Source organism: Pelodiscus sinensis, chromosome 1 (genome assembly GCF_052426305.1).
Source record: "Pelodiscus sinensis isolate ZL-2025 chromosome 1, ASM5242630v1, whole genome shotgun sequence".
Lineage (NCBI taxonomy): Eukaryota > Metazoa > Chordata > Testudines > Trionychidae > Pelodiscus > Pelodiscus sinensis.
In genome coordinates, this window is record NC_143052.1 from 304405691 (window position 1) to 304433042 (window position 27352).

Below are 27352 nucleotides of genomic sequence, written 5' to 3' on the forward strand. Positions count from 1 at the left end.
TTCACTATATGATACACTAATTAATATGCCATGTGGGGGGGCAGTTGGAAATATTTATTTTGCTTTGTTTCCTTTAAGGAATTCTCTTACATTCAAAGTAATGTTTCAAAAAATATTGTTTCTAGGAGGGATGTGAATGGTTAAATGTTAAGCCCCACCCTTAATAGGTGACACTTAATATTTCTGGTTAACGGGTTAGGGCTGGAGCAGCTCCCTGCCCACCCTGTCCATGGTGGCAAGCCATTCCGGCCTGACCGCAGCGATTTGGGGGAGTCGCTTCAGCCCAGTCAAGCTTGAGCAGCCCCTGCAGCTATTCTACCTTTAATCGGTTAACTGGTTAAACATTTAATTTAACTGGTTAACCAATTAAATGGGATTTTACATCCCTAGTTTCTAGTAACATTTCAGATTAAAACTGAAGAATTTTAAAGTCTCATTTATTTTTCTCTATACTGTTTTGTTTTCATTGCTTTTAGGTAGGCCAGTGAAAATAAACTAAACAGTTTCACATTTGTTTATGAAGGTTTGTTTATTTAGATTTATGAAACAAATAAATAAAAAGGGGTTCATAACTAAGGTTTTAAGTGCTGTACAATGAATTACAAACCCAAATTTGAACCACCTACCAGTGATCAAACTCCTTGTCTACTTCAAATCTGATTGCTCTCAAAGCCCACCTTCTTAGTAGCCTGCATAAATAGATGTACTTCTCAATGTGTTCTGAAGGTCAGTAGACTTGGGCTGTTTCAGACTTGTGATGTATGTTGTACACAGAGAATGTCCCCTCACAAAGAATATGTTGCTGCCAGTCCTATTTTTCCTAAAGCAACAGAAACTGAACTTGAACTGCTCCATTGGTTCCAGGTGTAGTTGTTTCACTTTTAAATTCTCAAGCACCAATACGGTGCTGCAATGTTTGATGCAAACACCAAAGGGATTTTTTTAATGGAATTAAAGTTCTGTTAACCTTAGATTTTTTTTGACACGGGATTTTGGATAGGAATGTTAAAATGTGTTTATTTTTGTGACTGTGTAACCACTGAAGTTTATAGTGGGTATACATTTACACATGGGAGGGGGCAAGTGGGAGCTAGTACTCATAGGGAGCCAGCTTTTAAGACAGCTACCTGCACGTACCAGAGCCTGCCTGCCCATGCCCCACTGCCTCTGCATCAGAGGCACTGGGGGAGGGGCTCTGTGGAAGTTGGTATACTTCAGGTGTCCTCTTAAAAGTTGGCTCCCATGTGCACCATCCCTGCTTCTGCCCTCCCCCTCCACCCACCTCAGGGGTGGTCAGGCGGCTCTGAGGGAGCTGGTGCTCAGGGGGAGCCAGTTTTTAATCCAACTCCCTGCAAGCACCATCTCCCACTTGCCCTTCCCCCCACAGTCTCTGATACAGAGGTGGGGGTGGGCGAGGCACATTGTATGTAACTATTAGGATTAACCAATGACCCCAGGCAATTAATTGTGTAAATGGGTACATATTCACATCTCTTGTTTTGGGAGGGGTTATAACAAAAATGCCTAATTGAGCCAAATTTAGTGTGTCCCTTTAAAGAAAAAACATACTGTTAGTGTAAAAATCACATTTCTGTTGTTACAGGTAACAGCACCATTGGTTACTATAACAAGGAAATCAGCAAAAACAATACTTATCTATTTTCTAGACTTGGAACCCTTTATTAATTAATGAGTGGTTATTTATCCAAGTAGCTCTATCAGAATCAATGACCCTATGTGGTTTTGATAGCATTTTGTGTTGTTGGCAGGGGTCCAGCTTTTAAGGTGTATATTTAATTTTTGTTTTAGTCAGTTTCTCATACTAGTGTGGCTCTTTCACATAGCATCAGAAGAGAGAGGGGAAGAATTTTAAAAATGTATGGTTGGGGCTGGGAAACGTTTCTGTTCTGTTTTTCAAAAGCTGACTAGATTTCAGATTGACAAGTTTCTAAGTTTTCATGAAACTGTTGGCACATAGTAAATAGATTTATCATTAAGCATACATTTTTTCCATTGTGAAATATGATATCCTTTCACAGTTCTTACTACTTTAAGTGGGGGAAAATGATTAGAGACTTGGTGGTGCTCTCAACAACATGATACATGAACCCTCTCTTTCATGGCGGAAGAAGTACTAATGCATTAGAAGATGGAGCCATCCATACAGGTAATAAGACTGTCTTTCAGATAGTTTTACAAAAATGAATATATTGCAAAGCTTGTAAAATAAAATGTATACTAGGATATAATTAAGTAATAATAGATAAGAGGATGCTGTGTTATGAGGAGTGGTTATTTAAGATTGTTGTTGCAGTTTTCAAATATAGGTGCCTAAATGCTGATTTTAATGCTCAATCTTTCAAACCAACATGTGGGTAACTTTATTGCTGTCTTTCAATTGATATAAATAGAACTGTTTTCTTAAGCAAAGTTATATGTGTGAATATATGAAGGATTGGACACTTAAATAAGCACTTGGGACCAAATCCTGATTCCATTAAAGTCATTGGCATGACTCCCTGTGATTTCAGTGGCCTTGGGATTTGATCCATGGATAGATGCTAAATGAGTTTAAATATGGATTGTTGTAGCTAATTTTGAGCAGCCATTAGCAAAGTAGATCTTCTATTGTAAGGCTCAAAGCCAGAAGCAATGATATATAATTTTTACCCTGTGTTGGATTTTGTTTTTATAAAACAGGCTTAAAAATAACCTGTTCTTCAGAGAAGAAAAGATATGTGTCCGCAAGCCTGTTAGTTAAAGTCTACTTTGCAGTGACCAGTTAGATATCTTGCTGAATGCTGTTTCATAATATGATTAGAGTAGTATACCTTGCAAATTGTGTATAGTCATGCCCCATATCCTGTATCATGTATCCTACATAATGTTTTCCATATGAAGCTTATTTACAAAAGATTGTCCAAAAATAGCAGGAAAATCCTCAACTTTATAAGAATACAAGAATCAGGTAATCTGTTTTTACGTTTGACTACATACATGGGTACAATATAAGCAATTTAGATTCCACTCCTCAAATAATGCCCCATTTTCACTGAGCTACTCTATTAACTGCTCTACAGGTTATATTTTTTAATGTTGTTTGCAGTTGCCAACATATACAAAATATAAAATTATATTTACCTTTACTTCTTTTTTGGGAGCATAAGTTTTAACTGTGCCGTATCAAATTGTCATTCTTCCTAAATTTGAAATTAATATTTAAGTTTTATCTGCTTTCTGTGAGTGTGTGGAATATTAAGTTTGTAGATTTAATTACAGTTTTTCATTTCAAGGGAATAGAGCCTCATGGATAAGTGTGATCAGTTGGAATGCCAATGTTTATGTTGATTTAAATCAATTACAAATGTCAGCCTATGAAAACAAAGAATTAGTTTTAGTTTCACAAACTACAATTTTTGCAAATTATACAAAAATACTGTAATGAATTACTTATCTGTGACTATGCATCACTTGCTAACAATTCTGGTTTTTAAAATGTATATGATGCCTTTGATGCATAACATTTATAACAGTATTTCCAAAACTTATTATATTGACCTGCAATAGATTACAGAATAACAGTTTGTTGTCTTTATTTGCTAAGCAAAATATATTAAATTTGTTTTTACTGAATGTTAAATTACAATAACTGCACTATATTACCATAAAAGGCATATTCCATAAAATTACATTTCTGTTTTATAAAAATTACAGTTTTTTCTTCTTAATATAATGAAAATGTGTAATCTGTGCAAAATTACTAGGCAATTACAAATATTTGGTGATATCAGCTTAAGAAGAACCCCGTATTCTGCATGTTTTATAAGATAAGAAGCTTTTTTGAATAAATATCCCAGGTCTTTGTTCAAAATTTAAGTCTCCCTGCCAATGAGGGATTTAAAATTAATGTTGCTAAGCTCTGAAGAATGCTATCAGGACTGTTCCCCACTCTGGCACTCTGAGTGCAGAAGATGGGGGCCTGTAAGAGACCTTAAATATCTTGCCTCTATAGGCTCTGTTTACAAAAACTTCCCAGAGTCCCAGATGCACTAGCTCTGAGAAAAACGAAAACTGCTACCATCAAGTATACTAGAATACTAGCATACTCAAGGAACTGAGGGTATGTCTACACTACCACCCTAGTTCAAACTAGGGTGGTAATGTAGGCAACCGGAGTTGCAAATGAATCCCAGGATTTGAATTTCCCGGTCTTCATTTGCTTATTGCCGGGCGCCGCCATTTTTAAATGTCCGCTAGTGCGGAGTCCGTGCCGCGCGGCTACACAGACTAGGTAGTTCTGACTAGGCTTCCTATTCCAAACTACTGTTACTCCTTGTGGAACAAGGAAGCCTAGTCCGAACTACCTAGTCCATGCCGCGTGTAGCCGCGCGGCACGGAGTCCGCACTAGCGGACATTTAAAAATGGCGGTGCCCAGCAATATGCAAATGAAGCCTGGAAAATTCAAATCCCGGGCTTCATTTGCAACTCCGGTTGCCTACATTACCACCCTAGTTCAAACTAGGGTGGTAGTGTAGACATACCCTCATAGAGGAGGTATCTGAGCCTCTAGCTATCATCTTTGGAAAATCATGGGAGACAGGAGAGATTCCAGAAGACTGGAAAAGGGCAAATATAATGCCCATTTATAAAAAGGGAAATAAGAACAACCCAGGAAACTATGGACCAGTTAGTTTAACTTCTGTGACAGGGAAGATAATGGAGCAAGTAATTAAGTAAATCATCTGTAAACACTTGGAAGGTGGCAAGGTGATAGGGAACATCCAGCATGGATTTGTAAAGAACAAATCATGTCAAACCAATCTGATAGCTTTCTTTGATAGGATAATGAGTCTTGTGGATAAGGGAAAAGCGGTGGATGTGGTATACCTAGACTTTAGTAAGGCATTTGATACGGTTTTGCATTATATTCTTATCAATAAACCAGGCAAATACAACTTAGATGGGGCTACTATAAGGTGGGTGCATAACTGGCTGGATAACTGTACCCAGAGAGTAGTTATTAATGGTTCACAATCCTGCTGGAAAGGTATAATAAGTGGGGTTCCGTAGGGGTCTGTTTTGAGACCGGCTCTGTTTAATATCTTCATCAACGATTTAGATATTGGCATAGAAAGTATGCTTATTAAGTTTGCAGATGATACCAAGCTGGGAGGGGTTGCGACTGCTCTGGAGGATAGGGTCATAATTCAAAATGATCTGGACAAATTGGAGAAATGGTCTGAGGTACATAAGAACATAAGAATATAAGAACGGCCGTACTGGGTCAGACCAAAGGTCCATCTAGCCCAGTATCCTGTCTACCAACAGTGGCCAGCACCAGGTGCCCCAGAGAGGGTGGACTGAAGACAATGATCAAGCGATTTGTCTCCTGCCATCCCTCTCCAGAGTCTGACAGACAGAGGCCAAGGACACCATTTTATCCCCTGGCTAATAGCCTTTTATGGACCTAACCTCCATGAAATTATCTAGCTTCTCTTTAAACTCTATTATAGTCCTAGCCTTCACAGCCTCCTCTGGCAAGGAGTTCCACAGGTTGACTACACACTGTGTGAAGAAGAACTTTCTTTTATTAGTTTTAAACCTGCTACCCATTAATTTCATTTGGTGTCCTCTAGTTCTTCTATTTAGGGAACTAATAAATAACTTTTCTTTATCGGCCCTCTCCACACCACTCATGATTTTATAGACCTCTAATATCCCCCCTCAGTCTCCTCTTTTCTAAACTGAAAAGTCCCAGTCGCTTTAACCTCTCCTCATATGGGACCCGTTCCAAACCCCTAATCATTTTAGTTGCCCTTTTCTGAACCCTTTCCAAGGCCAAAATATCTTTTTTGAGGTAAGGAGACCACATCTGTACACAGTATTCAAGATGTGGGTGTACCATAGTTTTATACAGGGGCAGTAAGATATTCTGGGTCTTATTTTCTATCCCATTCCTAATAATTCCTAGCATCCTATTTGCCTTTTTGACCGCCGCTGCACACTGCGTGGAAGTTTTCAGAGAACTGTCCACGATAACTCCAAGATCTCTTTCCTGATTTGTCGTAGCCAAATTAGTCCCCATCATACTGTACGTATAGTTGGGGTTATTTTTCCTGATGTGCATTACTTTACACTTATCCACATTAAATTTCATTTGCCATTTTGTTGCCCAATCACTCAGTTTGGTGAGATCTTCTTGGAGTCCCTCACAGTCTGCTTCTGTCTTGACTATCCTAAACAGTTTTGTATCATCTGCAAACTTTACTACCTCACTGCTTACCCCTTTCTCCAGATCATTTATGAATAAGTTGAAAAGGATTGGTACCAGGACTGACCCTTGGGGTACACCACTAGTTACCCCTCTCCAATCTGAAAATTTACCATTTATTCCTACCCTTTGTTTCCTGTCTTTTAACCAGTTCTCAATCCAAGAAAGGACCTTCCCTCTTATCCCATGACCATGTAATTTACACAAGAGCCTTTGGTGAGGGACCTTGTCAAAGGCTTTCTGAAAATCCAAGTATACTATATCTACTGGATCCCCCTTGTCCACATGTTTGTTAACCCCTTCAAAGAACTCTAATAGATTAGTAAGACAGGATTTCCCTTTACAGAAACCATGTTGACTTTTGTCCAACAAATTATGGTCTTCTACATGCTTCACAATTTTATTCTTTACTATTGTTTCAACTAATTTGCCCGGTACTGAAGTTAGACTTACCAGTCTGTAATTGCCAGGATTGCCTCTACAGCCCTTTTTAAATATTGGTGTCACGTTAGCTATCTTCCAGTCATTAGGTACGGAAGCCGATTTAAAGGATAGGTTACAAACCACAGATAATAGCTCAGCAATTTCCCATTTGAGTTCTTTTAGAACCCTTGGATGAATGCCATCCGGTCCTGGAGATTTGTTAACATTAAGTTTTCCTATTTGTTCCAAAACCTCCTCTAATGACACTTCAATGTGGGACAATTTCTCAGATTCATCACCCACAAAGGACGGTGCAGATTCAGGAATCTCTCCAACGTCCTCAGCCGTGAAGACTGAAGCAAAGAAATCGTTTAGTTTCTCCGCAATGGCTTTATCGTCCTTGATTGCTCCTTTTATAGCTCGATCATCTAAGAGACCCACAGGTTTTTTAGCAGGCTTCCTGCTTCTAATGTACTTAAAAAACATTTTGCTATTTCTTTTTGAGTTTTTGGCTAGCTGTTCCTCAAAATCTTTTTTTGCTTTTTGATTACATTTTTATACTTGATTTGACAGTGTTTATGTTCCTTTCTATTTATCTCACTAGGATTGGACTTCCACTTCTTAAAAGATACCTTTTTGTCCTCACTGCTTCTTTTACATGGTGGTTAAGCCACGGTGACTCTTTTTTAGGTCTCTTGCTATGTTAAGTTGGGCCTCTATTATGGTGTCTTTAAAAAGTTTCCATGCAGCTTTCAGGGATTTGGCTCTAGTCACTGTGCCTTTTAATTTCTGTTTAACTAACCTCCTAATTTTTGTGTAATTCCCCTTTTTCAAATTAAATGTCAGGGTGCTGGACTGCTGAGGTGTTCTTCCCACCACAGGAATGTTGAATGTTATTATATTATGGTCACTATTCCCAAGTGGTCCTGTAACGGTTATATCCTGGACTTGATCCTGCACTCCACTCAGGACTAAATCGAGAATTGCCTCTCCCCTTGTGGGTTCCTGCACCAGCTGCTCCAAGAAGCAGTCATTTAAGCCATTGAGAAATTTTATCTCCGCTTCTCTTCCTGAGGTGACATGTATCCAGTCAATATGGGGGTAATTAAAATCCCCCATTATTATAGAGTTCTTTATTTTAGTAGCCTCCCTAATCTCCCTTAGCATTTTAATGTCAGTATCGCTGTCCTGGTCAGGTGGTCGGTAATATATCCCTACTGCTAATTTCTTATTATTGGAGCATGGAATTACTATCCATAGCAATTCTATTGAACATGTTGATTCACTTAATATTTTTATTTAGTTTGATTCTACATTATCTTTCACATACAGTGCCACTCCGCCACCCATCCGGCCTGCTCTATCCTTTCTATCTATTTTATATCCCGGTATGATTGTGTCCCACAGATTTTCCTCATTCCACCAGGTTTCAGTGATGCCTATTATGTCAATCTCCTCATTTATGAACTACTACATGTACTGGATTTACTACCAATAATGGTTCATGACAACCAAAAATCCAGTGTCATATTCAAACTGTAATTTTTAAAAATGAAGAAATAGCTATGAAACATTTAAACAGTTTCACGTACCTAGATATTTAAATATGTGTTAGCATATATAATGTCTATCATTAAGAGGTGTCAAGAGCAGCCAAGTTTGTTTTAAAAAAAAACAATCTGCAATTGAATAGTTATTCTGTAATTCATCTCCCAGATGACATCATCATCATTCTTCCTTTTTATTACTTCATTGCCTTTTTAAACACATTTTGGCATCATATTTAAAATGATATCAATAAGCATATTTAAATTCTTGTTCTACACCTGGTATTTTAGAGTTGCATGCTCAACTACCCTAAAACTCATAAATACTGCCCAGAATAGGGATGTAAGGGTATGTCTACACTACCACCCTAGTTCGAAGTAGGGTGGTAATGTAGGCAACTGGAGTTGCAAATGAAGCCCGGGATTTGAATTTCCTGGGCTTCATTTGCATAAAGCCGGGTGCTGCCATTTTTAAATGTCCGCTAGTGCGGACTCCGGGCCGCAAGGAGTAACGGTAGTTCGGACTAGGAAGCCTAGTCCGAACTACCTAGTCCATGCCGCGTGTAGCCGCGCGGCCCAGAGTCCGCACTAGCGGACATTTAAAAATGGCGGCGCCCGGATTTATGCAAATGAAGCCCGGGAAATTCAAATCCCGGGCTTCATTTGCAACTCTGTTTGCCTACATTACCACCCTACTTCGAACTAGGGTGGTAGTGTAGACATACCCTATGTGACTAGTCGACCAGTCCCTTGACTAGTCTGTCAGAGGCAGCGGGGAGGAGGGCGGAGGGGAGGAGCAGTAGCCAGTGTTGGGGGGCATTGGCTTAAAAGCTAGCTCCCCCCAGCACCGTCTCCGCAGGGGATAGGGGAGGCATGGCAGTAGTGGGGACCAGGCATGAGCTAGGAATCAGTTGATTCCTTCCCTGTGCCTAGTCCCAGACGTGCCTCTGCTGGGACCCAGTGCAACCCAGGCAGCTGATTCCTGACTTGCACGGTGTCCCCCTCGCTGCGTACCAGCCTATTAAATGGATTAAGAACCAACTGGCTCTTAATTAATTTGAAAGGCAGAGCCGCAGCGGGGTTAGCTCCTGGGCCGGGAGCTAACCTCAGTGTGGTTCCCTGCTTATCGACTAATCGAGTAGTTGATGGAAAATCCATGAACTAGTCTATTAGTTGATTAAACTAAATTTAACACCTCTAGCCCAGAATGGTGTAAAGCTGTATTAGTATAAATTAAAATCAGTTCTTTGGTCTTTATTATTACCAGGAATACAATTAGTGCAACTACCATAGCAGTACCATTTCTGTGAAGAGATTAACTATGCCAGCCTCTCTCAAAAACCAGAAGCTAGGGAAGCGTTACAGGCAAAGGAGTCAGAGAGAAATTTTGTGTGTCTGTATATACACAACTTATTTTGTTTATGTGTTCGGAGAAGAGAACTCCCATGTATAATAATAAATTGAGTTTTTGTAAACAGGAGCTTGAGGGAAGAGAATTAATTGTCTGCTATATTTAGCCTTGGTCTAAGCAGTTGTAGCTTTAGTAAAAGATACATTCTGCAAATGGAATGTTTTGTGTTTGTGCTATTTTGTTTTGCATGATTTTTAAATTACTTGAAGCAGTTGGGTGGCAAACATCGTGTCAGTAAATTGCATCTCCAAGTGAAACAAAAATAGCTTTTCATAATGCTAGCTTTTACTTAGGGAAACAACTCAGAGTACATCTAGACTGCCACATCCAAGGAACGCGTCTACTCTTCCAAAAAAAGTTTCAGAAGAGCAGGCATGTTTTTTCGGCATCCCTGTAAACAAGGAAGATTTACAAGGAAGAAGCGATGTTCCAAAAAAGGGTTTTTTCCCGACATTTGGCCCAGTGTAGGTGGGCCAAATGTTGGAAAAGCCTCTTCCAAAAAAAAAAGAAGTGGAAAAAGTCTTTTTCCAGAAGAACTGTGTAGTCTAGACCAGTGTTTCTGAAAGTGTTTCGTGAAATCACTTTCAGAAACACATTAACTGGCCACAGTTTGTTAATTTACAGTTTGTTTATTTACTGGTTCCACGGCCACAGAGCCTTGCAGCTCCCATTAGCTCCGTTTGTCCTTTGCAGCCAAGGGGAACTGCGGGAAGCAGCATGGGCAGGGCCACCACTTCCTGCAGCTCCCCTTGGCTGCAAAGGATGAAACGAAGACAACGGGAGCCGCAAGGCTCCGTGGCCGTAGCACCAGTAAATAAACAAACTGGGGTGGCCAGTTAATGTGTTTCTGAAAGTGATTTCACGGAACTCTTTCAGAAACACTGGTGTAGACAAAGCCTCAGTTTGTAAAGTGTATGGCTGTGTCTACATTGGCAAGATTTTGCGCAAAAGCAAAATCTTGCCACCTGTCTACACTGGCCGCGAGTATTTGCGCAAGAACACTGATGTTCTAATGTACAAAATCAGTGCTTCTTGCGCAAATATTCTGACGCTCCCACTTAGGGATAAGCCCTCTTGCGCAAGTATTCTTGCGCAAGAGGCCAGTGTAGACAGGCAACATTAATTTCTTGTACAAGAAAGCCCGATTACTAAAATGGCCATCGGAGATTTCTTGCGCAAGAGAGCATCTACACTGGCACAGATGCTTTTACGCAAAAGCACATCTTTTGCACAAAAGCATCCATGCCAATGTAGACACTCTCCTGCGCAAATACTTTTAACGGAAAAACTCTTCCATTAAAAGTATTTGCGCAAAATCATTCCAGTGTAGACGTAGCTTATGTGTATGGAGTGAGATATGTATATGCTACAATCATAATAAAATTCAGAAAACTTTAGTACATTCATCTTTGAAAACAGAAAGTTATCTGTAGAATCACGAGTTAAAAATATATGTCTCAGTAAAGACCAAAACCAAAACAGTCCAAACCAAATTCCATTTCCTATGGACTGCTTAGTGCACTCTCTGTTCCTCTCCATAGCATTCACACTGAAAGACAAATAAAACACTTTTTTGATCACTGAAAGTGTCAGTAACTTGTTAATATTAAAATATTTTGAATCACACTCAATATTAAAATACATAATAAGCATTTCCTTAATTTTATTGTCCAAAAATTTGATATTACTTATTATTTTGGATTATTGTTAATTATAGGAATGTGTTATTTGCTGCACACTTTTATTAGATTATACTTGTAGTATGATAGTTGCCCAAAAATAAAAATTAAGTTCCAGAACAGTATTGTAAATTTTGTAAAAATGGTAATGTTCCAAGATTAATGCCAATTTCCTGAGTGTGAATGTCACAAAGTATTGCATGACTGGTCTCAAAAAATAAGAGGAAAAGTGGGAATACATGGTAAGCGAGAAGAATAGCATTCTTTTGAGACAAAATACATGTACTGGTCCAGGGGCCTTTATTTGGAGCATGTCCAGCAGTGCTGTGGGAGCAGGGCATTTTCAGCAAGGTAGTCAGGCTTAACTCCTTCAGCCCCAGTGTGGGGGTGGTACACCCCGTCATACACCCCAGTACCACTCCCTATACAGGTAAGATGTATGAAAACCACTTTCACTAAATCAAAAGATGTTCTTCTGATCCCAAATCAGCCACATTCCCATGTCAATTTATAACTCAGACCTTACCCCAAAAGCATGCTGTAGCCAGTTCTGTAGAATCTAAAATCTAAACGCTGAAAGAAAGAAAGAAAGAAAGAAAGAAAGAAAGAAAGAAAGAAAGAAAGAAAGAAAGAAAGAAAGAAAGAAAGAAAGAAAGAAAGAAAGAAAGAAAGACACCAATTGCCAAGTTCTTGATGCATGCTTGTAGCAGAGATGGAATAATCAACTATCTTAAATCAAGTCTCTGGAATACATCCCCTTTTAGGATGGGTTATCAGTCCTTTCAAGCTTCAGTTCAGAGCAAAAATCCTCCAGAGGTGAGGAGTTAGATTGAGGACAAATGGAGGAACCTCCAGCATACTGACTCCATGAGGATGGATTCCAGATGCTTTCTGTGGAAAAATATAGCTACAAAATGGAGTTTGTCACATGAGCAAGTCATCTGTCCATTCATGTCCACTCAGTCCTTGTTAGGCAGATGTTATGGCCCACATTAAAGATTGAAGGTTTTCAGGAAGGTCCATTCAGTGTAGTTGGGTGCTTCCCTTGCTACATTGTTTGTTGAATGTTCTTTGATGGCTCAATCAACCTGAACAGCCTTTCCCAGACATGCTGGCTAGCTTCTCCTGGAATGTTACTCCACTCCATGAGCTAACGTTTGAAATATAGGATCACAGCTAATGTATATATCTTCAAGTATAACAATTATACTTGGTTGGAATACTTGGAAGATCCATGATTTCATCTATATGAATAGTCTCGTCACTGATGCAGATCACAACTTTTCCACAACGTCCTGTTTTGTGTAGTTCTCGTCATGTCCTTCCATGAATCTTCCTTAAAGGATCCGCCCAATGTGCTGGAGGTCTTCCTCTTGTACTTTTTACGTCTCGTGGATACCAATGAAATATATGTGCTGTCAGCTGTTGTCTCTCTCTCTTTCTACATGGCCAGCTCATCTCCTTTTCTGATTGTACATAACTTGGATGATATCATTGACACCACTTCTAGTACACAGATCATCGATAGTAACATGCTGTAATCTGCTTACATCCACCATGTGTCTTTCCATTGCTCTTAGGGTGATTTACAGCTTTAATTCTCCTTTAAGCATTAAGTTCCATGTTTCACAGCCATAGAGCATTATCGGAAGGATAATGGTGTTAAAGAGATGGGCTTTGGCAGTAGTGGAAAGTTTGGGATCGAGAAAAACACTATGCAGACTCGCAAAGACAATCTAACCCAACTTTCTCCTCCTGCTCAACTCTGGGCCCAACTCATCGTCCATCTGCAATGCTTGTTCAAGATATACATATTGATCTACCAGCTTGACAGTCTGTCCATCCAACTGCATGACGTACTCTGAACAATTATGCATATTTCATCCATTTCATTTTTCCAGTGTGGACGTTCAGGCCAATATCCTTTGTGTTCTTACCAATGTAATTGAGGAGGATTTGCAATGTTGCAGGTTTTGAAGCAATTAGAACAATGTCATCTGTGAAAAGGAGCATCTGAAGAACCTCACCATCAATCAGAAATCCATCTTTCACTTTGATCTTCCACAGGATGTCTTCAAGGATGCTGGCAAACAACTTTGGTGAACAAATGTCCCCCTGATTTACGCCTCACTCAACTTCGATGATCAAGGGATCATCAAAAAGCATGATTTCCGTAGTTGCATCCATCATGGAATCTTGTATGATTCTAACATACACAGGGGAAACACCATGCAAAAGGAGAACACTTAAAACTGCATTTTATTCCACCAAGTCAAAGGCTTTTTTTAAAGTCAATGAATAACAAACATAGTGGGATCTTGTACTCTCTACACCTTTCAGTCATCTGTGTGACCACAAAATTGGTCCACTGTGGAGAATCCCCTATGAAAGCTTGCCTGTTCCCTTCTCGTGTTTTCCTCAAGGACACCTTCAATACGGGCATAGATCATTCTCATAAAGACCTTGTAAATATGAGAAACCAGATAGATGAGTCAATAGTTGTGAATGTCTTCTCGGATGCTTTTTTCAGCAGAAGAATAGCTTTAAATCTCTTCCAATCTTTTGGAATTCTCCCCTCTTTGATGTATCTTGAGAATCCCTCACTAGGGGTGTGTCTAAACTACATGGCTCTGTCGATGGAGACATGTAGATTAGGCAGGATGGCAAAGGGAAATGAAATGGCGATTTAAATAATCATTGGCAGATCCTTTATGCCTCGTGAAATGAGGCTTACAAGATCTTCTGATGAAGGGTTCTGGGGTCAGCAGATCCCCGTCTAGACAATCAGCTGATCGGCACAGCACAGCGGCCATTTTGATTTAAATGAAGCTGCGATTATTTAAATCACCACTTCATTTCCCTTTGCCGAGTGAACTAATCTACATGGCTCCATCGACGGAGCCATGTAATGTAGTCGTACCCTAAGTGTTTTTAAAAGTATATCACCTCCTGCAGGAAGTTCTTCTATGTGTACTTGGTCTAAACCAGCCGCTCTTCCCAACTTCATAAATGGGACGTGCCGCTGGCACATCTTCGCAGAGCACATCAGGTTCAAGAGTGGTGGAATCCAGGTACAATGGCTCCACTGTTCTTACAGATGAAAATAGCTCGTTATAAAAGCGCCAACAAATTTGTTCCATTTCATGTCTGTTTGTCGTTCTTCTGTTTTTATCAACGAACGTTCTTGGAAGAGTTTGGCATAGCTGGTTTTTACACTGAGTTTTTTGCAAACTTGTTTGCTCTTCAGCTGCTTTTTGCTGTTTTGCAAGGTGATACTGCTCATAATCTTCTATCATCTTTCTTCTCAACAATTTACAGACGAGCTTATACTCCAGGCCGTTATTGCTCTTGGCTGCCCTGTCTCTCCCCTTGGCAAGAACATCAAGCATTTGCTGGTTACGACAGTATTTAGACTCCTTTGGCTTCTCCACAGTGGCAACAGTTTTACATTTGTCAAACTTTGCTAAAATGTGGTAGTAATCGGAATCAATAACTTTGGTTCTGTCCCTTTCCCATGACTGAGAATTGACTGCATATTTAAATGGATCTGAGCAGAAAGGTTGTACCCACACACACTGCCTAACTCTCACCTTTATCCTTTCTTCCCATTTGACGTTTATTTTAACATCATTCTCCACAAAATCCTGGCATGGAGGTGACCCTGAACTCTTGAAGACTATGCCAGTGGAGGTTCTACCATGCTGGAAATGTTTTGAGTTTGGTTCTGGCGGCAGACTGTGTGTCCACTATCCAAGGACCAGCCCAGCAAAGTGTGGAGAGGTTCATCACCAGAAGATTGGCCACCAGGCAACGTTTTGGCCTCAGCAACTATGAACACAATAATACAGCATGACCTTCAGTCCTGTGCGGTTCCTCCTCATTTCCACAGTGATGGCGATAGGGGTGGAATAGTGGATATGGAGGCAGAGGATCCTAAGAATCTCATAGTATCGAGAACATCAATTTGTATTAATTTATATGTTATCACACTTAATGTGTGATCCCTCTCAAGTGATGAGCACATCAATATATTGCTGGAAGAATTGCATTGTATTCACATTGATATTCTTGCCATAACAGAAACCAGAAGGAGTAAGGAAATCATGGCAAAATGGAAAGATGGATCACAAATCTTTCAGGGTGCAGCAGAAGGAAAAGTCGGGGGAGTTGGATTTATTGTGTATCCGAAGGTGGAAGGAAACATCATTTAGTGGGTAATTATATCATCTAGTTCTTCTTAGAGGATATCGCCGCGAGTGCTCCACTGTTGGTACTGGGCTTGCCCCGGCGCTGCAGACGGAGATCTTTCTAGAAGCAGTCTCTGGCTGGACCGCGCATGCGCCCTGGTGTTGCAGCGTTCACGGTCTTTTCTGTGGCGCGGTCCGGCCCCCGCCAGTTTCTTTCGACCACCTCAGGCTGCAGATGCATGGAACTACGCTCTCGAATATGAGCTCGCCATTGTGAAACTGTCTGTATGTAGTTCTCTCTTTATCTTCTTCCTTGTTCCCAGTTCATACAAATACCTTGTTTAAAAAAACCCATCCTTTTAATTCTACCCATTTCCCGTTGACAAGCCTATATCTTGTCTTCTGTGGTTCTCTCACCCCTCTCACCCTTTTTCTCGTATATAGTTAAAAAAGAGAGAGAATTTTTCTTGTATATAGTTTAAAAAAAAGAAGAAGAAGAAGCGCAGCAACCGAGAACGAATTATATCTGTGAGCTTCAGCTAAGCTACAGCTGAGACGCTTACTATGCCGTCCTCACCAGGCTTCAAAAAATGTGAGAAGTGCCGCGAGGCAATGCCTACCTCCGATGGCCATACCTGCTGTTTAAAGTGCTTGGGAGAATCTCATATATCCCAAAAGTGCCAGCACTGCTCGAAGCTTACCTCCCGGGCTTGCAAGGAGAGGGAGAGATGGCTGTGCATGTTTTTATTTGATAAGGCACTACAGCCTCAAAGTTCCGCGCCCATTGAGCAACATCTAAAATGGAGGGCTTCATCGCCCAACTTGGCAGCCAAAAAGAAACCGAGACCATCTCGAACCGGGTCTCTTCCGGTCACATCGCACAGCCGAATTAGTCAGGGGGATAAACCTGGCACGTCTGGCATACCCTCATCGCACCCAAAATCTGTATCGGCACCAAAATCTAACCCTACAGCAGACTCCGTGCCACCCTCAGCACCGAGATTGGCTTCGGCCCCGCCGGCAATCCAACTACCGGCACCAAAGGGCCCGGCACTGAGACTACCTTCGGCTCCAACCACACCAGCACCGACCATCATAACGGTGCGGGCTATCAAAGCGGCGCCGGAGCATACAGCGCAGCAGGCTGTCGGCACCGATGCAGTGCATATAAGCTCAGCACCGAGAGACAACCAGAATCTTTCCAACCTCAGCGCCCATAGCCCGGCACTGTTGGCTTCTCCCTACTGCGGTTGGTCCTGTTCGCCAGTTTTTTCCCCGGCACCGGCACCATCTCTGCCGGCACCGTGTTCACCGATCTACCATGGCAGTCCATGTAGACCTCCACATTCACCTTGGGATATTCCATCTCCTTTCCTGGCAGCATGCCCTGTGCAAGGTAACCAGCATAGCAGACACCGCTCTCTCTCCCCGGTGCCCTCTCGAATCTTGTATCGTCAATCGGTCCCTCCTTCCTCTCCACGTTTACATGATAGACAACACAGATCACTGTACTCTCTAGACAGACGGTCACCTCTGGACAGATTATACCACTCTCATGACCATTACTTGTATGACCCATATGATAGATGATCCTACTACTACCGTTCACGTTCACGTTCTCGATTGCAATACGGATACGATTCATCCAGGCATTTACCAACATCTGCTCCACTCACTCCACCACATTGTACTACACCGCCACCTTGCATAGCCCCTGAGAGTAGTCACACACCTCCTGCTGACCAACCACCTGAGGTTTCACCTGTAGATTTCTCCCCGCCCGATGAAGCTGTCATCCCCGGTGAGGTCTCACCACCAGATGATCTCTGTCAGTTCCAGGAACTGTTTAAGAGGGTTGCTGTCACGCAGGATATACCACTGGAGGAGATTAGTGACAAGCAGCATAAGCTTTTCAAGAACCTCCAGTCGCAGCATAGATCTCGACTCACCATTCCCTTGAATGAAGCACTTCTCGACATTGCCGATGAGATCTGGCATGCTCCAGCATCAGTACCCCCGACCAACAAAAAGGCTGATAGGAAGTATTTTGTACCCCCTAAGGGTATGGAATTTCTTTTTACCCACCCTCAGCCTAATTCACTGGTAGTAGACACAACCCAAGAACGCCCCAGGGCCCCACAACTCAGATAAACCAACAATGACAAAGAGATAAAAAGGTTGGACCTGTATGTTTGCCCAGCCCTACCACTCATAAACCAAGTGATTCAGAAAATTTGACAAGATGAGACACACATTATCCTGATCGTACCAATCAGGCCTAGGCAGACAAGGTTCCCTTACCTCAAGTGTCTGGTATTCTGCACTACCCACTCACTCCCACAGTGTCTGGATCTGCTATCTCAACACCATGATCAGACATTAGATCCCAATCCAGCAGCTCTCCACCTCAAAGCCTGATTTGCTTTATGGTTCCATTATGCTGAAGAAACTTTTTCAGACAAAGTAAAAGAGATACTATTAAACAGCCACTGTCCCACAACCAAGATTTATCTCTACAAATGTAAATGGTTCTCCATATGGTGACAACAGATGCATCAAATGCCTCTGACCATGCACCCCTTACTAGCATACTTGATTACCTGCTCAATCTCAAAGAGTCAGGCCTATCTTTCAGTTCCCTCAAGGCCCATTTGTTGGCCATTACAACATTCCGTGGTCCAATTGATGACTCCTCAGTTTTTTTCCACTCCATCACCAAATGATTTTTAACAGGTATCCAAAATATATATCCAATGATTCGGGAACCTAAACCTCCCTGAGACCTAAACCAGATCCTCCAAAGCCTCACAAGGCCTCCATTTGAACCCTAGCCACATGCTCTCTCCTCCATATGTTCATGAAGGTGGCATTCCTGATAGTGATTGCATCAGCTACATGGGTGGGAGAGATAGTGGCCTTTATGGTGGACCCCTCCTTCACTATTTTCACAAAAAACTGTAACATTACTCCCACACCTCAAATTTCTACCAAAAGTGACCTCTATCTTCCATACCAATGAGCCAATGCATCTAACTACCCTCTTTTCCAAGGCACACAAGGACGCTTTACAGGTATCTCACCACACACTTGACATTAGGCAAGTCCTTGCCTTTTACCTTGATAGCACCAAACCTTTCTGTGAATCCTCCAGATTTTTTCTATTGTTGACTGCCCAAAAGGCAAAGCTATCTCATCTCAACAACTTTCCAAATGGATACCATATGGTATATATACTTACTACAGGATACATAAAAAGCAGCCACCACATCCAGTGACATTCAAAGCCGTAGTGATGTCCACAGCATTTCTGAAGGACGTCCTATTGCAGGTCATATGTAGGGCAGCAACATGGTCCTCTGAACATACCTTTGGGAAACACTATGCCATTACAGACATCCCATCCCTACAGCCATGATTGGATGGGCTGTCCTCTCTTCCATCACTCAGGCATGACTCCAAAGCCTACCTCCAAGAGGGCACTGCTCTCCAGACACCTGGCATGGAGCACCTACAGGAACAGCACTCAAAGAAGAAGGTACTGCCTGGTAAGCACTGAGAAGTGGGTCAGAGCAGGACAAACTCCCTGGTATGCTTGGCTAGGTAGACCTGTGCTGATATGAAGCATATATGACTGAAATTTCTCCATGTCGAATTCACTCCATGAGGATGTCTGTCTTCTGAGAGGAAGAAATCAGCGGCTACTCCAGGCTGCAATATAGACTTCTGTTCATATCTTCATTTCTCAGTAATGTGTGAATGTATGTTGGAATGTTCTTGGATGTGGCCTTTGAACACAGAGTCCTCAGAGTCCAAGGCAGCACAATATAGTTCTTTTCTTCCAGTATATTTCAAAAATTACAGCATACAGGGGCTTTGGAATGGGGTTCCTGTGCCCTTTTGGGTCTGGGCAGAGGCTACCCATGAGGAATTAAATTAAAATGAATGAGCTCCAGGCTGCAATATAGACTTCTGTTCATATCTTCATTTCTCAGTAATGTGTGAATGTATGTTGGAATGTTCTTGGATGTGGCCTTTGAACACAGAGTCCTCAGAGTCCAAGGCAGCACAATATAGTTCTTTTCTTCCAGTATATTTCAAAAATTACAGCATACAGGGGCTTTGGAATGGGGTTCCTGTGCCCTTTTGGGTCTGGGCAGAGGCTACCCATGAGGAATTAAATTAAAATGAATGAGCTCATCTAAGCAATTAATTGAATAATAAGCACATGGGTTTGGGTCATCAGTTGCAAAGACATGCTCATAAGGCAATAAGTTCTCTTAAGGTAGAGCAGTGTCCAGAGACTACAGGCTCCCAGGTGTGCAACCCCCGTGAACCTTAGGGGAGAGACCACAGACTGGGGAGGCCAGGATTGATAAACATGGGCTTCAAGAAGGGCTGAACAAACTCTCTGAACACCTAAAGGAGAACACACTACATTTAAATATTTAATAAAGTAGAACCCCAGCAAGGAGATTTTATGTTATAACTTTTAGACCAGAGGTGAGAATGCAGCCCCTGGCTTCCCTGGATCTGGCTCCTGAGTCTTGGGGCTCCCCCCAGCATTGGGAGCCCATGCTGATGAAGGATGTTTTTTTTGTTTCGCACTTGTGTGCATGCCCTGACTGATTTTTCTGTGGCTCCGTGGTCCCTGATCCAAAAAAGGTTCCCCACTCTTGTTTTAGACTATGAGGAGTTTTTAATGGGAAATTGAGGTAGTCTGCAAGGCTACAGCATTTCGCAAGTGTGCGTGACAGGCATCTATTCAAAAACCATCATCTGGGTTAATAGAACCATTAAGCAGATACAGAAATGTTGGCACTAAATAGCCACAGAAATTTGAAAGGCCACCAAGACACGTTTGTTTAAGTTCTGTTTTCAGGATTAAACCTTAGTAATATAAAGCAAGTCACTGAGTGGAGAAGAAGGAAGGCTGCAAAGTGAAGAGACCTGTAGGACATCAGGATTTTTCTAGAATTGTAGGTTAGGCTATTTAAATGATAGGACAGCAAAGAACCCATATTTCATCCTGCCAGAAATTCAATATGTAAAGTAAGACCAATGTTTCTTAACGGGGAGCCTCTGATTAAAGCCACTATGGATTACACTAATAAAGAATGAGTAATCCTGTGCCATCTTAAAGACTAACAAAAATATACATAATATCATGAGCAAAATCATAATATCATGAGTGGGCAAAACCCACTTCTTCAGATGAGCTTGAGTGGAGAAAAATGGGGCTACACCTCTGAGACTGATAAAGAAGTCACATCTACTACTACTGAGGGAATTCTGTGCCAAAAAATTACAAATTGTGTGCAAAAGATGTTGTGAACCCAATATTTTATAATTCTACATATTTTATTTGTCAATAAATGTGAAGGCTCTACCATGGCAGTGGGGAGCATAGATTGTTGGTTGCAGGGAGCTAGGAGGTCATCCTGCTTCCCCCAGCCTTTGGGTCATGGACTTGGAGGTGAGGCTGCACCCATCCCTGACACATTGTGAGGGCCAGGCTTGCCCCAGTAATACTCTGGGACCTTGCCCCTCCATGCCAGGAGCACGAAGATTATAAGCAAGGGGGACAGAGTCTCACATACATGCCCATCCTGGTTCCCAATTCAGGTGTGGTACAAGCAGACTCAGCCCATAAGAATCCAAGTGTTGAAGGTCTTAGTGTGGGGTGATACAGATATGGGATAAGAGGTTTCTCTATGTGGCAATGTGGGTGGATCACTTTGGTGCACTGTCTGGGATTGGGAGGATTTGGGTGCATAAGAGCTCATTGTGGAGTGCCAGGTACAGGGGTAATGAGACTCTAGGGGGGGGGAGGAGGGTGTTCACCAGAAGGTGGAGCTCAGTGTGGGGTCAGGGTGCAGGGGGCTCTGCATGCAGGAGGTGAAGTTTGACAGGATGGAGGTGTGGGGGGGTTCTGATTGCACAGGGTTGAGAGGCTCGTCTGGGGACTCTGAGGTACAGAATGTTTCCGGATGTATGGAGGTTGGGTGAGTGGGAGCACAACTCCTTGTACAGTGACCCTTCCCTGCTTGGTTAAGGAGTGATTGGGACAGGAAGCAGGCTGCATGTGAAGGGAGAATGTGCAAAACTTCCATCAGCTTGGAAGGTTTTGGGGGATGAATATGACGTAACCCCAGCCATTACAGGTTCATATAATCACAGACCTGGAAGAGACCTCAGGAGGTCATCAAGTCCAGCCCCCTGCCCAAGGCAGGACCAATCCCAACTAAATCAACCCAGCCAGGGCTTTGTCAAGCGGAGACTTAAACACCTGTAGGGATGGAGACGCCACTACTTCCCTAGGTAACTCATTCCAGTGCTTTACCACCCTCCTAGTGAAATAATTTTTCCTAATATCCAACCTACATCTCCCCCACTGTAACTTGAGACCATTGCTCCTTGTTCTGCCATCTGTTACTACTGTGAACAGCCTTTCTCCATCCTCTTTGTAACCTCCCTTCAGGAAGTTGAAGGCTGCTATCAAATCCCCACTCACTCTTCTCTTCTTCAGACTAAATAGACCCAACTCCCTCAGCTTCTCCTCGTAGATCATATGCTCCAGCCCCCTAATCATTTTGGTCACCCTCCGCTGGACCCTCTCCAATGCATCCACATCCTTCCTGTAATTAGGGGATCCAGAACTGGACGCAGTACTCCAAATGTGGCCTCACCAGAGCCAAATAAAGAGGAATAATCACATCTCTGGATCTACTGGCAATGCTCCTCTTAATGCAACTTAATATGGCATTAGCCTTCTTTACTACAAAGGCACACTGTTGACTCATATCCAGCTTCTCATCCACTGTAATCCTCAGGTCCTTTTCTGCAGAACTGCTACTTAGCCATTCAGTCCCCAGCTTGTAAAAATGCTTGAGATTCCTCCGTCCCAAGTTCAAGACTCTACTCTTGTCTTTGTTGAACCTCATCAGAGTTCTTTTGGTCCAATCCTCTAATCTGTCCAAGTCACTCTGGACCCTATCCCTGTCCTCCAGAGTATCTACCTCTCTCTCTAGCTTAGTGTCATCTGCAAACTTGCTGAGGGTGCAATCCATCCCCTCATCCAGGTCATTAATAAAGATGTTGAACAAAACCAGTCCAAGAACAGATCCTTGGGGCACTCCGCTAGAAACCAACCACCAACCTGACATCAAGCCGTTGATCACTTCCCATTGGGCCCGACAGTCTAGTCAGCTTTCTATCCATCTTACAGTCAATTTATCCAATCCATATTCCCTTAACTTGCTGGTAAGAATATTGTGGGAGACCGTATCAAAAGCTTTGCTAACATCAGGGTATATCACATCCACTGACTTTCCCATATCTACAGAGCCAGTTACTTCATCATAGAAGCTAATCAGATTGGTCAGGCATGACTTGCCCCTTGTGCATCCATGGTGATTATTCCTGATCACCTTCCCCTCTTCCAAGTGCTTCAAAATGGATTCCTTGAGGATCCCATCCATGATTTTTCCAGGGACTGAGGTAAGGCTGACTGGTCTGTAGTTCCCTGGATTGTCCTTCCCTTTTTTAAAGATGGGCACTAAGTTTGCCTTTTTCCAATCTTCCGGGATCTCTCCCGATCTCCACGAGTTTTCAAAGATAATGACCAAAGGATTTGGTCTAGCAACATCTATGGTCCAGCATGAGCGTGGATATTACAAGACCAGAGGGCCTCTGGACCAGAGAACTGGGGGCTATGGGGCTGCTTGAGGCAGCCCTGGAGTAGGGGAGCCATGGCAACCCTGGTGGCCCCAGGGAAGCAGAGCCATGGAGCCCTAGTATCCAGGTGCTGCAGAGTGAAGCCCTGGCACCCCATGGCAGTGGAGCCTTGGTGGTCTGGGTGCAGCGGGGAGCAGAACTGCAGCATCCTTGGCGGCCCTATGGAATGGAGCCCTGGTGGCCCTGGAGCTACAGAGCTCACGTGGCCTGGAGCTGCAAAGCTCTGGAGGCCTCAGGGAGCAGAGCCCTGGTGGTCGCAGGGAAGCCTTTGTGGCCCCAGGGAACAGAGCCGTCAATCCCTGTTCCTTGGTGAGTTGAGCTGTGACATCCCTGGTGGGTCTGGGACAGTGGAGCATCAGTGGCCAGAACGGGCCAGCAGAGCTGAAAGCCAGCAGTCTGGGGGCAGAGGAGCTTGACAATGGGGAGGGGAGCCTTGCTAGGTCTGCAGACAGACAGTAGAGAGCCTAGAGTCTGTCAGCAGAGGGGGCGGAATTGACCTCCTCTGGTATTGCTAACTTCCTCCGTCAGAACCGGTTAGGTCCTAAGGATGCTGGATCAGGGAGGTCCATCCTGTACTTGCAGGGGAAGAGCAAGTCCTGCCTTCTACAGTCCAGATGGGACTAGCAACGGAGGTCAGAAGCCGCTGGACAATCCTCACTCTCCCCATGATTCATCTCTTCACTGGCTGCCTGGAATGTTATGCCCGTGCTTCTAGGGAGGGATGCATGACTATCCTTGTAGCTTCCCTTTGCTTCCTCATCATTTGCTGTGGGAAAGGAAAGAAATCTGTAGGAAATATAAATTCTGCATGTGTGTGGTGGCAGAATTCCCCCAGGAGTAATCTACTATTGGAATTTAATATTAAAAATCCTTTGAGGAACCTAATCTTTTAAATCAGAGATAGTTTCACTTAGCACACTAATTCAAACAAATTACAGTTTCCTGTAGATAGCTGCTACACTGCATTTAACCATTGCAGAGACAAACAAGTCTTGTTAACCTTCCCATTATTTTCCCTAATTTTAGCTGTACAGGCAGTCCCCGGGTTACGTACAAGATAGGGACTATAGGTTTGTTCTTAAGTTGAATTTCTACGTAACTCGGAACTGGCTCCAGATTCAGCCGCTGCTGCTGAAACTGACCAGGGGCTGACTACAGGAAGCCCGAGGCAGAGTTGCTCTGCCCCCAGCTTCCTGGAATCAGCCACTGATCAGTTTCAACAACGGCTGAATCTGGAGCCTGGGACAGAACAGCTGGGGCGCTGCTGGGTAGGTCCCCCCAGGACCAAACCGGCAGCAGCCCAGCTGCTCTACCTGAGGCGTCCACAACAAAAGCCTGGTCTGCTGGGGGGGGGCGCACTAGCTGCGCTCCCCCCCCCCCAGCAGACCAGGGAGACCCGGAGCAAAGCCGCAGAGGCGGCGGGGTCCTGCGCCTCTGCGGCTTTGCTCCTGTCTCCCTGCTGTGCTGGGGGAGTCCCCCCCCAGCACAGCAGGGAGACCCAAGCAAAGCCGCACGGGCAGCGGGGTCCCGCCGCCCGTGCGGCTTTGCTCCTTTGCCCCAGAGCAAAGCCGCACAGGCGGCGGCGTCCCCCGCCTCTGCGGCTTTGCTCCTGTCTCCCTGCTGTGCTGGGGGAGTCCAGCCCCAGCACACCAGGGAGACCCGTAGCAGCTTTTCTCGCCCCAGAGGACACAAGGAGGACACATCACTCAAGACACAGGGACTCTTTAATTAGCTACCAGAGTATCTCAAGGGCATAGCTTATTCTGTCTCCAGACCTGCTAAAATCTTTCTTCACTTGTGTTCAAACCGGTCAGCTTTCCTTCATAGGATCCAGAACTAATTAAAAATAAGTTATTGTTCCAGTCCCAGTGTTTGAACCCTTCTGAGAATATTAAGTGAGATATTTATTTTTTTTATTTTTTATTTTTAACCTTTCAGACATTAGATAGGTGGCAAAGATGACAATAAATATCATAAGCTTTAGGACGTAGACGAGTTAGTCTGTTACAGAAAAAAACAACAAATGTTCTGGTAGCACTTTATAGACTAACAAAACATGAAGATGGGCACATGATACCATCTTCATGTTTTGTTAGTTTATAAAGTGCTACCAGACCATTTGTTGTTTTTTAAATAAATATCATGTCACTTAGGAATCAGAGCAATATTTCTTTTCTCTCAAATGGGAAATAAAACAGGAGAAATAGAACAGCTTTATATAAAGGAAACAGACAAATTTTATCAAAATGAAGCAACAGCATTATAGTGTTTTGGATTCTGAATAGATTTTGGGATGGCTCTTTTTATCCCCCTAGAATGGGTAGCCAATTTTCAAAGAAATTTCTTAAAATATGTATAAACTTATCTTTGAGCATATGAAGTCCTTCAAAACTACATTATACAGAGGGTTACTCCTCACCTAAGATTCAGTATGAATTTCAATTAAACAAAAGCTTTGATGTCTTAATAGTAAGGAAATGTCTACATCAGATTTTAATTTTTCATAAATCTAGTGGACTAATCCATTGACTGAAAGCTGCATGAATATTTTATTTACAAATCTTAGATTTAAAAAAATATGTGTGTATATTGATAAGTTAGTTGTCTGTGTGTAAATGAACTCCTCTGGTGTTGTATATTGTAAACAAGTTGATGAAGGATTAATTGGCAGAGAATTCGTAAACAGAAAGAATTGTTTCATAACTCTGTCATTAACTGGGACTCTGAGAGTCCTACATTTGCTATCTGAAGCTTTTGGAAGTCTGATAACTTCAGTTTTTAAAGCAGGCTACAATGTGAGTGCATAGTTAGGAAAAAGATAAAACAATGCAAACATATAAAACATGGCTAATCATTGCAGTGCTTCACATAAATGTGTGCACGCCTTTTAATCTTCTATAAATCTTATAAATGTATATTTTAATATATTTTAAAATGAAAACAGCTTCTTTTATCCAAAATGTTATGAACGAAAAGAGACTTTGTGGGTGAGTATTTGCATAAACAAGCTAGTATAAAGCAGCGGAAAGCGAGGATTCTTGTTTCTACATTTTAAAAACTGAATATAAAATTACACTTATGAACGTAACATAACGTTAGCATAATTTGATCACTAAATCTATAGTTTTAAGCCTTGCACCTGCATCTCTTATATTGTTTTAAAACAAAGATTGCAGTATATATTTTCATATTTCATATGTAAGTGGTAAGAAAACCATTGTGCTGTTTCAATTATATTATTTACTAATAATTAGAAAATATGTATTATAATTAGAGTATTGTTAAAAATAATAAATTAAGAATTTACTCAACAGATTATTATTAGATTTGCATCGGAAATTACGTATCTATTTGGAAGATATATTTTCTTTAATTTAGCAATAGGTGTTATAGGAAGCTAAAGATTTTAGTAATTTTCTGAGTTTAATCCTGCGTGCTGCTGAGTAACTAGGAATATTTGGCATCCTGGACTTAACAGGGTTTGGCCCTTTTATTGTACATCAAAAATTTCTTATGCTGGTACAATTAGTGCAGTGTGTTGGAGTCAGTGCCTCAACAGTTTTAACTGTCATGCTAGCTGTTTGTCACAGATTAAAATTAGCTGTGTCTGTGTTGCCAATGGAAGGAGATGGAATGTAAGACATGGCCAAACATGGGATCGAATTTTCTTTCAGTGATATTTAGCCACACCTAAAATATCTTCCACTCCATTTTGAAAGCAGTGGTAAAGTTACAGGTTGTATCTTGGGAAGAGACTGATTGTAGTTAATTCAGCGGTCTGTGTTGTTTCAAATCTCTAAGGTAAGCTATGAAAAGTATTTTTTGTTTGTTTTGACCTAGGTGTTGTAATAAGTGAGAGTTTTTTGTACTATTTTTGGAACTATTTTTGTAGCTGTTCAGATTATCTTCTGTCTATTCCTTTATATGATATTATGAGTTCTTGTTGTCCTTATTTAAGACCATGTTTTGATGTGTTTACTTTAGCAGCCAAAGTCAAAATGTTGATTTTTATTAAATAATTATAAAATTATTGAAAAACTTCAATTAATAGTTTCAAATAGCATTGTTTGTGGAAATAGTTAAATTCAATAGTGTATTG

The 27352-nt window shown here is 42.1% G+C and overlaps 1 protein-coding gene across 3 annotated transcripts in view; it reads left to right on the forward strand.

Annotated features, from left to right (window-relative positions):
- The first annotated feature begins 2044 nt into the window (after positions 1-2044).
- Positions 2045-27352, forward strand: part of SGCG (sarcoglycan gamma) — a 151978-nt gene continuing 126670 nt past the window's right edge. The window contains exon 1 of one of the 3 annotated variants that reach the window (XM_075919276.2): positions 2045-2167. In XM_075919276.2, coding sequence (XP_075775391.1) covers positions 2150-2167 — 18 coding nt within the window. In that variant the 5' untranslated portion in view covers positions 2045-2149. Of the gene's footprint in view, positions 2168-26896; positions 27055-27352 lie in introns of those variants that run through there. The other 2 variants (XM_025179381.3, XM_025179380.3) reach the window with 2 other exon arrangements.